The sequence below is a fragment of the Odontesthes bonariensis genome, chromosome 3 (assembly GCF_027942865.1).
Source record: "Odontesthes bonariensis isolate fOdoBon6 chromosome 3, fOdoBon6.hap1, whole genome shotgun sequence".
Classification (NCBI taxonomy): Eukaryota; Metazoa; Chordata; class Actinopteri; order Atheriniformes; family Atherinopsidae; genus Odontesthes; species Odontesthes bonariensis.
The window spans coordinates 35,569,954-35,584,207 of record NC_134508.1 but is presented as its reverse complement, the minus strand read 5'-3'; the positions used below and the strand labels follow the sequence as shown (position 1 = coordinate 35,584,207).

The following is a 14,254-nucleotide window of genomic DNA, read 5'->3' as shown; positions in this document are numbered from 1 at the left end:
TCCATTCAAATTTACCAATACAACTTTAAAATGTGTACACTCTTAAAATTGTCTTAAATGTTTTTTTATAGGTCAAAGTAGGAGACAAAGAGGTAAACGTAATGGATGGGTTCCAGCTCTATATAACTACCAAACTGCCTAATCCAGCATACACTCCAGAGGTCAGCGCAAAAACATCCATTATTGATTTCACTGTAAACATGAAGGGCCTGGAGAACCAGCTGCTCGGCCGAGTCATCCTCAAAGAAAAATACGTGAGTGTGCCGTTTGTTCCAGAAACGCAGCTTGCTTTCCCCATTTGGTTTAAAAATATAACTTTATCTGTGATTGTTTTAGATAACTGTTTTTCCAGTGTAAGAATATGATATTGACTGGCTCTTGGTTTTTTTTCACTCATCTCAACAGGAGCTAGAAGCAGAAAGATTGAAACTAATTGAGGATGTAACTGCTAATAAAAGAAAGATGCAGGAGTTGGAAAACAATTTGCTGTACAAACTCAGCAGCACTAAAGGTCCTATAGTTACTGTTGTAGACTAATGCCAGTTTCTCCAGTCATACCTGTTCTTTTTCCTAAAGTGAAAGTGTGTCTGTTTGTCTGGTTAAAGGTTCTTTGGTTGATGATGACTCCATGATTGGCATTCTGACCACGACTAAGCAAACTGCTGCGGAAGTTAGTGCAAAGCTCAGTGTTGCAGCTGAAGCAGAAGTAAAGATCAATGTCGCTCAAGAAGAATACCATCCAGTTGCCTCTCGAGGAAGCACATTGTACTTCCTCATCACGGAGATGAGCATGGTCAATATCATGTACCAGACCTCCTTGGGTCAGTTCCTCAAAATCTTTGATCTGTCACTCGCAAGGTATGGCTTTATCGTGATTTAAGAAGTATGTCTGCACAGTCTTATCATAAGATGTTTGAGATTAAAGCTCGGAAACTATTCCAACCATTACTTCCTCTAATGACCAACAAATTTGTCTGGAAAGAACAATAGGTTGACAAAGATGTTTCTTTAACCACGCTGTGGTGTGGTCGTATTCTTCAAATATGCTTTGTTCTCTGTGTCTTTGCCTCCCTCGTTTTTTTATGCTGATTTTTTGTTTTTAATTAATGCGCTTTTGCAGGTCTGAGAAGGCCTCCAAAACTCAGAAGCGGATTGCAAATATTATTGAATATCTGACGTTTGAGGTTTTCCGATACACAGTCAGAAGCCTTTATGAAAACCACAAGTTCATCTTCACACTCCTGCTGGCCCTCAAGATTGACTTACAGAATAACAGAATACAACACAACAAATTTCAGATTCTTATTAAAGGTAAGGTGTGCATCATTCCCAGGAAAAGTTGAATTGCCTTTTGGACTTGACATCTCTGAACATAATTGATGAAACAATAGGTGGCGCAGCTCTTGACCTGAAGACCTGTCCATCAAAGCCATTCAGCTGGATCCTGGATATGGTGTGGCTGAACTTGGTAGAACTCAGCAAGCTGCCACAGTTCACTAACATTATAAACCAGGTAAGCCATAGATCCACGAATGATCTGGACATCTGAATTCTTCATCTGCTTGTAGTGTCATCAGTTTTGGTATTGACATGGTTTGTAGGTGTCCCAAAATGGGAAAAACTGGAAAGCATGGCTCAATCTTGATGCCCCAGAGGAAGGCGTCACTCCAGATGGATACAACTCTCTTGATGTTTTCCATAAGCTTTTGCTGATAAGGTTGGGTCCTCCTACTTGAATGTTGATTACATGTTTGATTACACCATATTATAAAATGCAATCACCTCACAAGCATTTTTTCTCACAGGTCTTGGTGCCCTGATCGCACCTTGTCTCAGGCCAGAAAGTATGTGGGAGACTCTTTGGGCATGAGATTCGTTGAGCCTGTCCTCTTGAACCTTCACAGCACCTGGCAGGAAAGTGATCCTCGCACCCCCCTCATTTGCTTCCTTTCTATGGGCTCAGATCCCACCGAACAAATCGAAGCACTTGCCAAGAAACTTAATCTCGGTGAGTTTGCCCTGTCCTGCCCCATTTTTTATTTTATTTTACTGAACTTTTTTATTTTCTTTTGAAGATGTAATGCCAAAATCTCCTGACGTCTGATTGTGTTTACATTCAGACCAGTTCCCAACTTGCGACGCTATCTACTTTTGATTCAGTTAGAACTGTATGAAACCCAAATTTTGTGATTGATGTCCCTGTGACCGTGGTAACCAACTGTATCCTGGATGTTGGTTGCTGTGTGCTCTTTGCAGTGGCACCTTGGGTGTTCACTGGGCAATCCAGCTCATGTATTTGTTTTCCTGAGCATAAATTCATTTGATTGTGGCTGTTAAAATTCCCCTAATTGAAAGGTCTGTGGTTTGATCCGTGGCCCTTAATTCCCCGTAATGTTTCATCCTTGTGTAAGTGTGTGTGTTATGTTGTGTTAGAAAGATAATTATGTTTTGTATGTACAGTATAGTTAAAGGCCTGTGGCTTGTACTGCAAAGTCCTGAGTGGTGGATTAGACCAGGGGGGAAAGCACTATTTAAATGCACTCTATATGTTCATGTCTATGTAAATACTCCCACTGTTTCGGTTTACAGAATGCAGAGCAATATCTATGGGACAAGGACAAGAGGTGCATGCAAGGAAGCTGGTCAAGACATCAATGACAGAGGTGCTTTTAGAAGTTACTGAAGAAGTATAATGCATGAGTTAAGCCTTTCCAACTGAGGCAGTTCCAGGATTGGTACCAGTTCTTTGACCAAGAACCCCTCAATTCAGGGTCTGGAGGGAACCTGTGAACTCTGAGACCAGCTAACAGTTTGACCGCCATTAAAAAGATAAATAAATGAATACTGAGCAAGGGGAACATTTAGACGTAAAATCGATATAGCATCGAAAAGCTAATGATGTCATCTTTCATCTGATATTTTAGATAGTGTTAATATTGCCAGTTGTGGTTTGCAAATGGCCATACACACAGAATTGACCATGTCTGAGTGGGATTTGTAATGGAAATCAGAGTTTATAAATAGCATTGCAGCCAGGGCTTAGAAATGCCAGCTGGCAGTATTAAAACATTACATACCATTTATAAGCCTAGATGCAAACTGCATTTGTGAAAGCACCCCTCATAGGGCGGTAATCATAAATGCTGACTGTGTTGTTGGAACGAACGTATATGACCACAAGGCTCAGGAGTGGCTCTCGTGCATGTGGACAAGCAAATGGTTTCATAGAAAGTTCACAAAGTAAAGCAGCTTCCAGCAGGTGACGGCATCTGGTGAATGCTTTCATGTGGGAGTGTATTGGATTGTCCTGATGTGCAAGCTAGAGTGTTGCTTCTTGCTTTCAACAGCAATGGCTGACTGTTTGACCTGATCCGTGGCTTTTGTGTCTGGATGTGTACAGGGAGGTTGGGTCCTTCTGCAGAACTGTCACCTGGGGTTGCAGTTTATGGATGAGCTGCTAGAAACTATCACAGTTACAGAGAGCATGCATGACACGTTCAGGGTGTGGATCACCACAGAGCCACACGATCTGTTCTCCATCACACTCCTACAGGTGAGACTTGACAACATCGTCATAAAAAGGAAGGTGTTAAAAGTTTTTGTACACGCACAGACTGTCTCTCACTCTTTACCTTTTAAGTCTTCCATCAAGTTCACCAACGACCCCCCCCAGGGAATACGTGCTGGTTTGAAACGAACATTTGCAGGAATTTCACAGAACCAGTTGGAAGTCAGCAACCTGCCCATGTGGAAGCCTTTGCTGTACGGTGTGGCCTTTTTACACACTGCTGTGCAGGTACTGCGCATTCTAAGTTCACGCGTGTCATAGTGGAACTTTATTTAAAGGAAATATTAAAAAAGAATACATGCTTTGCTCCTGGCACAGTTTATATGAGAAACAGAGTGAACTAACCATATTTAGAAGTACCGTAACCTTGACAATGGCACTACTTAATTTGGTAGCCTTTTTTTTCTTATTAATTTCATAATTGATAATGAAATCATTTGTGCCATTTTAATAATGCATTAGGCAAATTTTCCACCTCATTACCATATTGAGAATGTGTTGGCTTTAGTTTATTTTATAGCCTTTTGAAGTTTGAGTGGTTTGTATTTTCCAGTGTAGCACAAATCAACTCGTGTCTGTGACTTTTTTCCTCCAGTAGAAGGAAGGCTGTTCGTCATAATAACACAGGGATTTTCTGATTTTACATGGTAACCTTTTCTTTTTTTTTGCTTTGTAAGGAACGACGTAAATTTGGACCCTTAGGTTGGAACATACCTTACGAGTTCAATTCGGCCGATTTCTCTGCAAGTGTTGAATTTGTTGAAAGACACTTGGATGATTGCGGCCCCAAGAAGGTGAGCGTTTTGCAGCCCTGGTTTAATATTTGTATGTCATCCTCCCTCCCTCACTCACTACTTTGTGTCCCCCCCCACAGGATGTGTCATGGATAACCTTGCGATACATGCTCGCTGAGGTGCAATATGGAGGAAGGGTCACAGATGACTATGACAAACGCCTGTTGAAGTGTTTTGCTCGTGTAATAATCCCAGTTTTTTTGTTGATTCGTGTGTTACAACTCCCGGTGTTTTATGTTGCATTGTATTACATTTGATACGACACGTGAAGCTCAATGTTCTTAATTACAGGTGTGGTTCAGTAAGAAGATGTTTGACCCAACATTTTGCTTTTACACGGGCTACAAAATTGCGGTGTGTAAGACAATAGAAGAGTACATGGATAACATTCAGAGTTTACCCACTGAGGATTCACCCCAAGCACTGGGGCTGCACGCTAATGCTGATATCACGTAAGGAGAGTGTCGTCATGATGAGGCATTAAAGCTGCGGTCGGCAACTTTTTTTTAGTCATATTAGCTTGAACTGTCATGGGATTCTGGAAGGAGAATATTAAATAGGCTGTTTAGGAAAAATAACGAAATCTGTAGCTCCCTCTGAAGCCTGTAATCATGCTTGCAAAAACCGAGCGCTCCCGGCTGTTTTTAACCAATCAAGTTAGGGTGGAGGAATCCTACCTGTCAATCACAGCTTGTGCACACGCTGCTGAGCGTGAGTCTGCCCCAGCTTGTGTGCGCTCACACTGGTGTGAACTCACGTGCACAACCTCGTCCACAGAGGGGGAGGGGTTTGGGGGGCGATTCGGAGCTTGTTAGAGGTTGGGGGAGGGACCTGAGAGTGTATCAGTTTGAATTTTCCGACTTTAGACTCGCAATTTTGAAAACCTGCCGACTGCAGCTTTAAAAGCGGTCTTGTTGTATTTACTGTACTTAGAGTCTCTGAGGTTATTGCATTTCTCTTCTATAATGAATGTTGACCAGATACCAGACAAACACATCTGCTGAGGTGTTAGACACAATCACAAATATTCAGCCCAAGGAAAGTGGAGGGGGATCTGGAGAGACTCGGGAGTCCATCGTCCACAAAATGGCAGAGGACATGTTGGACAAACTGCCCGCTAATTACATTCCACATGAGGTCAGTTGGTAGGATCATTAGGCTTTTTACAGGCCAATGTACACGTTCTCTTAATCTAAACTCTGTAACTTTGATGGGTTCAGGTCAGAGCCAGACTGTTGACAATGGGAGCTCTTAACCCAATGAACATCTTCCTACGTCAGGAAGTGGATCGAATGCAAAGGATCATCTCTGTGGTGCGCTCGAGTCTGACTGACCTGAAGCTGGCCATTGATGGCACAATAATAATGAGTGATGTAAGATTTCTGATTCCTCAGCACATCGCTTCATATTTGCTTCTTAAGATACGCACTTCTCTGTATGTTTGTTACTCAGTTTTTTCATCAACGATTGTCTGTTAGAGTTAGATTAGATTTTCAGGAGGCTTTAAAATGCTTTCAAACTCCTGGTATGTACTTTGTTCCTAGAACCTTCGTGATGCTCTGGACAATATTTTTGACGCTCGTGTGCCCAGCCTGTGGAGGAAGATCTCCTGGGAGTCTTCCACTCTGGGCTTTTGGTACACCGAGCTTATCCAGAGAAACAAACAGTTCTACAGTTGGGTGTTTCAAGGAAGGCCCAAAGCGTTTTGGATGACGGGTTTCTTTAACCCTCAGGGTGAGTTTGTGGTTTTGATGGAATGAGGCCTTTTACAATGTTAAACACTGAGTTGGCTGCATTACTGGTTAAGACCTTGAAGTTTTGAGCATGATGGAGCTGACACGTCTTAAAGACTTCCAGCAGCTAAAGTTACACGTTATTAGACCTAATTTTTAGTTGAATGTTTGCAGGTTTTTTAACAGCCATGAGACAAGAAGTAACCAGGGCGAACAAAGGCTGGGCTCTGGACACAGTCACACTGAACAACAATGTCCTGAAGAAGTCAATGGAGGAGATCACAGCCTCGCCAACGGTGAGTGGGTGTTTTCTGCTCACTGGAAATGTGAAAGGAATTTAACCGTGTGCTATTTTGTTATTGAATGCCTTTCCTCTACAGGAAGGGGTTTATGTCTATGGTTTGTTCCTGGAAGGGGCTGGTTGGAACAGAAAGAACATCACTCTCATCGAGTCCTCACCCAAAGTACTCTTCACACCCATGCCTGTCATCCACATGTTTGCCATCAAATCCAATGCTCCTGTGGATCCGAAGCTGTACGCCTGCCCCATCTACAAGAAACCAAGGCGCACAGACCTCAATTACATCACAGCAGTGGTGCTACCTACTGTCCAGTCACCAGACCACTGGATCTTACGTGGGGTTGCTCTGCTCTGTGACATCAAATAATAAACAACTGTATTACTTTTTAATGTTGTCCAAAAAACGAATAAATGTTTTTTCTGCAGATTAGGTGAATTACTTTTTGACTATGTATGTGAGACTCATCTATGGAGCCATTGATCAACTACTTAAGTGATAAAAATATTACATTAGTTTGCTTTGAGGGCTTACCACTTATCACAAGGACGTTAATGAGCCAGTGAGTAAGTAAAAGCTCCGGTGGCTCCAGCAGCTCTTTTGTTACCATGGAGATCATATATGATGTCTATGGTCTCACCTCGCCCTTCTTCTTCTTCTTCTATTTTGTTGGCGGTTGGCAAACAACTTTTGGAAGCATTACCGCCACCTATTGAAATGGAGTGTGAGTCTGGGCGAAAACTATCTCAGCTAAATATAAAAAAATAAGAATAAATAAATAATTAAAAAAAGGTATTATATCCTTCTAATCAGTCATGTGGCTTCTAGATAGTGAAAAAGGTACTTAAAGCACATCTCACTTGAGTTCTTCTGTAGTATTGTTTTAATGTTTAATTGCACACTTTCTGACTCTAGTCCTAGGATGAGGTGCTGCCTCTCCTGGTCAAACCTGACACGTTGCTCTATTACATGCTCCACGGTCTCAGTAGCACCACATACACTGGTACCCATAGGAAGCTGATATCGGTGCCTGAGTTTATAATTCCATTTACCATCTGTGCAATTTCTAAAACTATCCTGTCTGGACTCCGACATGGTACTCTGAATACTCATCAGGGCAGAAGCAGAATCTGAGGCAATTAGCACTCATACTCACACATTCCTTGGTCTATTCCCCTCTATCCAGGTCAAAGCAGCGAGGATGGCTACTAGTTCTGCGGTGTATACAGCAAGATCATTGTTTAGCCTTTCTTTTTTGCACATCTTAAGCTCTGGTACTACAAATGCCACACCCACTTTCCCGTCAGGTGACTTTGAAGCGTCTGTAAAACACACAAGTTTATCCTTGTACTGAGCTCTGATATGGCACTCAACCATTTCTTTGCTGAACTCCTCTTGCTTCTTCAACTCTAGAAGTGCTAAATCTATTACAGGTTCCTTTAACAGCCATGGTGGTACAACTGAATATGTGACAGCTGCACACAGAGTAAGTGCCTGCAGGCCTCTGCCTTTTGAGGAACCACCCACCCAAAGCTTCTACCTGGTTTATCTTTCTCCTGGCAGTGAGTTCACACAGATAGACTGCTGTGGCCTTCCCTTTGCCCTCTGAGGTTAGCCCAATAGACTAAGGCCAGCTGATCTCTCCTTACATGCAGTGGCATTTCCCCCACCTCTACCTGTATAGCATTAACAGGAGTCGACTTCATTGCTCCACAACGCGTTCTTACGGCTTTATGCTGAATAACATCCAGTTTTGCCAGGAGCGTCTTAGATGCAGATCTGTAAGCCACACGACACATCCATAGTCAAATACAGACCTAATAAGGCTGATGTATATCGTTCTCAAGGCTGACCTGTTGGCTCCCCAGTCCACCCCTTTCAGACAGCGCATGACATTCAGTACCTTTTTACATTTCTCAATCATTTTTTGCATGCGAACAGACCAAGTTAATCTCTTATCTAACCACAGGCCTAGATATTTAAAACAGTTTACTCTCTCTAGTTCTGCGCCTGATAACTTCAGCTTCAAACCCATGGGAATGTTCTTTCTAGTAAAAAACAAGGTTTTAGTTTTGTCAATAGATATTCTAAATCCCCATTCAAGGGCCCACGCTTGGACATGGTCTACTGCCTGCTGCATTTTACGCACAATGAAATCAACATTTCTGCCCCTTATCCACATTGCACCATCATCTGCAAACAAAGCAACATGGACAGATTCCTGCACCTCTTTAAAGACATCATTAATCATGATCAGGAACAATATCGGGCTGATAATGCTTCCTTGCGGAGTGCCGTTTTCCACTGTATATTCACTGCTGAACTCTTCATTAATTTTGACCGTGATTCTCCTGCCTGATAGGAAATCCTTGACCCACTGAAACATTCTACCCTTGATACCCATTTGCCTGAGTTTAATTAGGAGTCCCTCTCTCCAGACCATATCATAGGCCTTCTCTATATCAAAGAATACTGTCAGTACTGTCTCCTTATCAACTTGGGCTTTCCTTATTGAGTCTTCTAAGGCCACTACTGGGTCCATGGTGCCCCTTCTCTGCCTAAATCCACTCTGGTAGCTGTACAAAATATTTCTCGTTTCTAACCAGTAAACCAACCTATCATTCACCATTCTTGCCATTATTTTACCCAGCTGTGAGGTCAGCGCTATAGGTCTATAGTTTGATGGCATCTTTACATCTTTCCCAGGCTTCCTAATAGGGATTATTACAGGGATTATTATTACAGTCAATTTCTCCAACATAATGTAGCATATCTCATCCCTTCCTGGGGTGGACCTACCCACTTTCTTTAACGCCCTATTCAATTCACTCAGGTTAAAGGGCGTATTTAGAGCATTCTGCTGCCCCATCTCCTCCTCTAACATATGCCTGTAGCTATCTATTGTGATTTCTCTTCTTCTTGCCTCACTGGGAGTAAGATTCCCTGAGCTGTGTACCTGTACAAGTGTTTTAGCAATGGCTTCTGCCTTATCCTTACTGCCTATAATAACTCTGTCCTCTGCCATCATTATTGGATATTCCAGCTCTCTCCTAATGCCTCTCATTTTTTTAATCATTCCCCATACATCCCCTATTGGGGTAGTTCTGTCTAAAGTTTCACAAAATGCTTTCCAGTACTCCCTCTTAGATTTTTTTAACTTTAGACCTCACTACCACTTGACACTGCTTGTAATTTATCAAATTCTCAAAGTTCAATGTTTTCTTTAAAATTCTAAACGCTTTGTTGCGCTCTTTGATAGCCTTCCTGCACTCTTTGGACCACCATGGCACTATCTTTCTTGCCCTACCTGTAGGGGTGGGCGGGATGCACGGTATCATACCTTATGCGGTATTTTTCACCAATGGTAGAGATTTTTTTGCCATACCTTATACCGCAATAGCTCATGAGTCCTGTAGATGGCAGTAATGCAAAGTTTTGAACATCTGCTTGGATATGCCGTGCGACAGTAATCGCAAGACAAGGTAACACGAGTAATTTGTTTTACCACCTGCGGGCTAACCATGCTCCGGAATATGAAACGAGTCAAAGCCGGTGTTCTGTCGATTTCTCCTACTTGTCGAGATTTGCTACTTTGTGGTTTTGCGCTAGCCTGGGCGAAAGCCGACTGTTGACTCTGTCAAACAGTCTGGGAAAACCCAAGAGGAATCCGTTTCCATGGAGGGCGGGACCTTACCCAGCAACTTAAATTCATTGGAGTAACGGAGTTCCCTTAACCAATGATAATGTTTAGAAATGACGTTGGTTATGCGCCGAGGTTCATGCTTGCTCGCGAATCACGCTTCCCACATCCGCTTTCATTATACCGGTACCATTTGATAAATCAAACTTTTCCCAAAGCCAGTTGGAAGGAGAGCTACGACATCCTTGCCACTAACAATATTGACGAGGCATTCCTCTTGCTCTTGTTTTAATTGTGTAATGATCTCCAGAGTTGAGACAACTTCATGGATAGCTTCTAGCGTTCTTCCGTCGCCATGTTTATTTCCGCTGCGGTTGAACTACAATTATATGGACTACAATGGACTCCGCGCGTGAGTTCTGCGTCACCACTCGCAACTGTTTGCTGATTGGCAAAACACTGAGCGAACCGAGGTAGGGGGATTTGGCCAGACTATGTGCGGAGCCAAAATCTTTGGGCGGAAGTACGTAGGATGGCGTCGCCAGGCTAGTTTTGCGCATGCGCCGATTTTCTAAGTTTCGTTTTCACGCCCATAATGTTTTGCTACCCTGCGTCTCAGCTGGTGTGTAACGGTAACATCCTCAAAATCCTGATTATTTTCTCTTTTGGAAGACATGGAAAGTAATAAAACACTCATCGTATTAACAAGCAGTTTAACATGCACAAATGGGGTGTCTGAAACATGACGCATATTTGAGCATGTTGAATAAGTGGAAGAGGCCATTGCTAAAACACTTGTACAGGTACACAGCTCAGGGAATCTTACTCCCAGTGAGGCAAGAGGAAGAGAAATCACAATAGATAGCTACAGGCATATGTTAGAGGAGGAGATGGGGGAGCAGAATGCTCTAAATACGCCCTTTAACCTGAGTGAATTGAATAGGGCGTTAAAGAAAGTGGGTAGGTCCACCCCAGGAAGGGATGAGATATGCTACATTATGTTGGAGAAATTGACTGTAATAATAATCCCTGTAATAATCCCTATTAGGAAGCCTGGGAAAGATGTAAAGATGCCATCAAACAATAGACCTATAGCGCTGACCTCACAGCTGGGTAAAATAATGGCAAGAATGGTGAATGATAGGTTGGTTTACTGGTTAGAAACGAGAAATATTTTGTACAGCTACCAGAGTGAATTTAGGCAGAGAAGGGGCACCATGGACCCAGTAGTGGCCTTAGAAGACTCAATAAGGAAAGCCCAAGTTGATAAGGAGACAGTACTGACAGTATTCTTTGATATAGAGAAGGCCTATGGTATGGTCTGGAGAGAGGGACTCCTAATTAAACTCAGGCAAATGGGTATCAAGGGTAGAATGTTTCAGTGGGTCAAGGATTTCCTATCAGGCAGGAGTATCACGGTCAAAATTAATGAAGAGTTCAGCAGTGAATATACAGTGGAAAACGGCACTCCGCAAGGAAGCATTATCAGCCCGATATTGTTCCTGATCATGATTAATGATGTCTTTAAAGAGGTGCAGGAATCTGTCCATGTTGCTTTGTTTGCAGATGATGGTGCAATGTGGATAAGGGGCAGAAATGTTGATTTCATTGTGCGTAAAATGCAGCAGGCAGTAGACCATGTTCAAGCGTGGGCCCTTGAATGGGGATTTAGAATGTCTATTGACAAAACTAAAACCTTGTTTTTTACTAGAAAGAACATTCCCATGGGTTTGAAGCTGAAGTTATCAGGCGCAGAACTAGAGAGAGTAAACTGTTTTAAATATCTAGGCCTGTGGTTAGATAAGAGATTAACTTGGTCTGTTCGCATGCAAAAAATGATTGAGAAATGTAAAAAGGTACTGAATGCCATGCGCTGTCTGAAAGGGGTGGACTGGGGAGCCAACAGGTCAGCCTTGAGAACGATATACATCAGCCTTATTAGGTCTGTATTTGACTATGGATGTGTCGTGTGGCTTACAGATCTGCATCTAAGACGCTCCTGGCAAAACTGGATGTTATTCAGCATAAAGCCGTAAGAACGCGTTGTGGAGCAATGAAGTCGACTCCTGTTAATGCTATACAGGTAGAGGTGGGGGAAATGCCACTGCATATAAGGAGAGATCAGCTGGCCTTAGTCTATTGGGCTAACCTCAGAGGGCAAAGGGAAGGCCACATCAGTCTATCTGTGTGAACTCACTGCCAGGAGAAAGATAAACCAGGTAGAAGCTTTGGGTGGGTGGTTCCTCAAAAGGCAGAGGCCTGCAGGCACTTACTCTGTGTGCAGCTGTCACATATTCAGTTGTACCACCATGGCTGTTAAAGGAACCTGTAATAGATTTAGCACTTCTAGAGTTGAAGAAGCAAGAGGAGTTCAGCAAAGAAATGGTTGAGTGCCATATCAGAGCTCAGTACAAGGATAAACTTGTGTGTTTTACAGATGCTTCAAAGTCACCTGACGGGAAAGTGGGTGTGGCATTTGTAGTACCAGAGCTTAAGATGTGCAAAAAAGAAAGGCTAAACAATGATCTTGCTGTATACACCGCAGAACTAGTAGCCATCCTCGCTGCTTTGACCTGGATAGAGGGGAATAGACCAAGGAATGTGTGAGTATGAGTGCTAATTGCCTCAGATTCTGCTTCTGCCCTGATGAGTATTCAGAGTACCATGTCGGAGTCCAGACAGGATATTGTTTTAGAAATTGCACAGATGGTAAATGGACTCATAAACTCAGGCACCGATATCAGCTTCCTATGGGTACCAGCACACGTTGGGTTACGAGGGAACGAGTTGGCGGATAAGTACGCAAAGAAAGCATGTGTGACCCCTGAGGTTACCTTAGAAGTAGCTTATAGCAAGTCAGAGATAAAGTCACTTGTCAAGACAAAGTCCAGGGAGATCTGGCAGAGTGAGTGGAGTGGTGCAGCTACTGGGAGAAAGTACTTTACCATCCAAGGGGTGGTTGGTCATGCTAGACCAACAGCAAGACCCACCAAAGAGGAGGACATCATATCTAGGATGAGGTTTGGGCGTTCTGGTCTGAACAGTACGCTATTTGTTTTTAAAAAGCATGCTGATGGAAAGTGTAGTGTATGTGGTGCTACTGAGACCGTGGAGCATGTAATAGAGCAACGTGTCAGGTTTGACCAGGAGAGGCAGCACCTCATCCTAGGACTAGAGTCAGAAAGTGTGCAATTAAACATTAAAACAATACTACAGAAGAACTCAAGTGAGATGTGCTTTAAGTACCTTTTTCACTATCTAGAAGCCACATGACTGATTAGAAGGATATAATACCTTTTTTTAATTATTTATTTATTCTTATTTTTTTATATTTAGCTGAGATAGTTTTCGCCCAGACTCACACTCCATTTCAATAGGTGGCGGTAATGCTTCCAAAAGTTGTTTGCCAACTGCCAACAAAATAGAAGAAGAAGAAGAAGGGCGAGGTGAGACCATAGACATCATATATGATCTCCATGGTAAGAAAAGAGCTGCTGGAGCCACCGGAGCTTTTACTTACTCACTGGCTCATTAACGTCCTTGTGATAAGTGGTAAGCCCTCAAAGCAAACTAATGTAATATTTTTATCACTTAAGTAGTTGATCAATGGCTCCATAGATGAGTCTCACATACATAGTCAACAAGTAATTCACCTAATCTGCAGAAAAAACGTTTATTTGTTTTTTGGACAACATTAAAAAGTAATACAGTTGTTTATTATTTGATGTCACAGAGCAGAGCAACCCCACGTAAGATCCAGTGGTCTGGTGACTGGACAGTAGGTAGCACCACTGCTGTGATGTAATTGAGGTCTGTGCGCCTTGGTTTCTTGTAGATGGGGCAGGCGTACAGCTTCTGATCCACAGGAGCATTGGATTTGATGGCAAACATGTGGATGACAGGCATGGGTGTGAAGAGTACTTTGGGTGAGGACTCGATGAGAGTGATGTTCTTTCTGTTCCAACCAGCCCCTTCCAGGAACAAACCATAGACATAAACCCCTTAAACCACAAACTCACCCTGAGGGTTAAAGAAACCCGTCATCCAAAACGCTTTGGGCCTTCCTTGAAACACCCAACTGTAGAACTGTTTGTTTCTCTGGATAAGCTCGGTGTACCAAAAGCCCAGAGTGGAAGACTCCCAGGAGATCTTCCTCCACAGGCTGGGCACACGAGCGTCAAAAATATTGTCCAGAGCATCACGAAGGTTCTAGGAACAAA

At 42.8% G+C, this 14,254-nt stretch overlaps 1 protein-coding gene and 1 pseudogene across 1 annotated transcript in view; one reads left to right on the top strand and one right to left on the bottom strand.

Annotated features, from left to right (window-relative positions):
- The window catches only part of LOC142376985 (dynein axonemal heavy chain 8-like), a 39,108-nt gene extending 32,341 nt beyond the window's left edge, over nucleotides 1–6,767 (top strand). The window contains exons 75-92 of the mRNA XM_075460689.1: nucleotides 72–254; nucleotides 406–511; nucleotides 606–858; nucleotides 1,121–1,311; nucleotides 1,392–1,513; nucleotides 1,602–1,717; nucleotides 1,806–2,008; nucleotides 2,590–2,663; nucleotides 3,401–3,553; nucleotides 3,641–3,796; nucleotides 4,246–4,362; nucleotides 4,443–4,544; nucleotides 4,654–4,814; nucleotides 5,343–5,499; nucleotides 5,583–5,735; nucleotides 5,907–6,096; nucleotides 6,270–6,391; nucleotides 6,476–6,767. Coding sequence (XP_075316804.1) covers nucleotides 72–254; nucleotides 406–511; nucleotides 606–858; nucleotides 1,121–1,311; nucleotides 1,392–1,513; nucleotides 1,602–1,717; nucleotides 1,806–2,008; nucleotides 2,590–2,663; nucleotides 3,401–3,553; nucleotides 3,641–3,796; nucleotides 4,246–4,362; nucleotides 4,443–4,544; nucleotides 4,654–4,814; nucleotides 5,343–5,499; nucleotides 5,583–5,735; nucleotides 5,907–6,096; nucleotides 6,270–6,391; nucleotides 6,476–6,763 — 2,847 coding nt within the window. The 3' untranslated portion in view covers nucleotides 6,764–6,767. The remainder of the gene's footprint in view (nucleotides 1–71; nucleotides 255–405; nucleotides 512–605; nucleotides 859–1,120; nucleotides 1,312–1,391; nucleotides 1,514–1,601; nucleotides 1,718–1,805; nucleotides 2,009–2,589; nucleotides 2,664–3,400; nucleotides 3,554–3,640; nucleotides 3,797–4,245; nucleotides 4,363–4,442; nucleotides 4,545–4,653; nucleotides 4,815–5,342; nucleotides 5,500–5,582; nucleotides 5,736–5,906; nucleotides 6,097–6,269; nucleotides 6,392–6,475) is intronic.
- Nucleotides 6,768–13,692: 6,925 nt separating this feature from the next.
- Nucleotides 13,693–14,254, bottom strand: part of LOC142376984 (dynein axonemal heavy chain 8-like) — a 40,069-nt pseudogene continuing 39,507 nt past the window's right edge.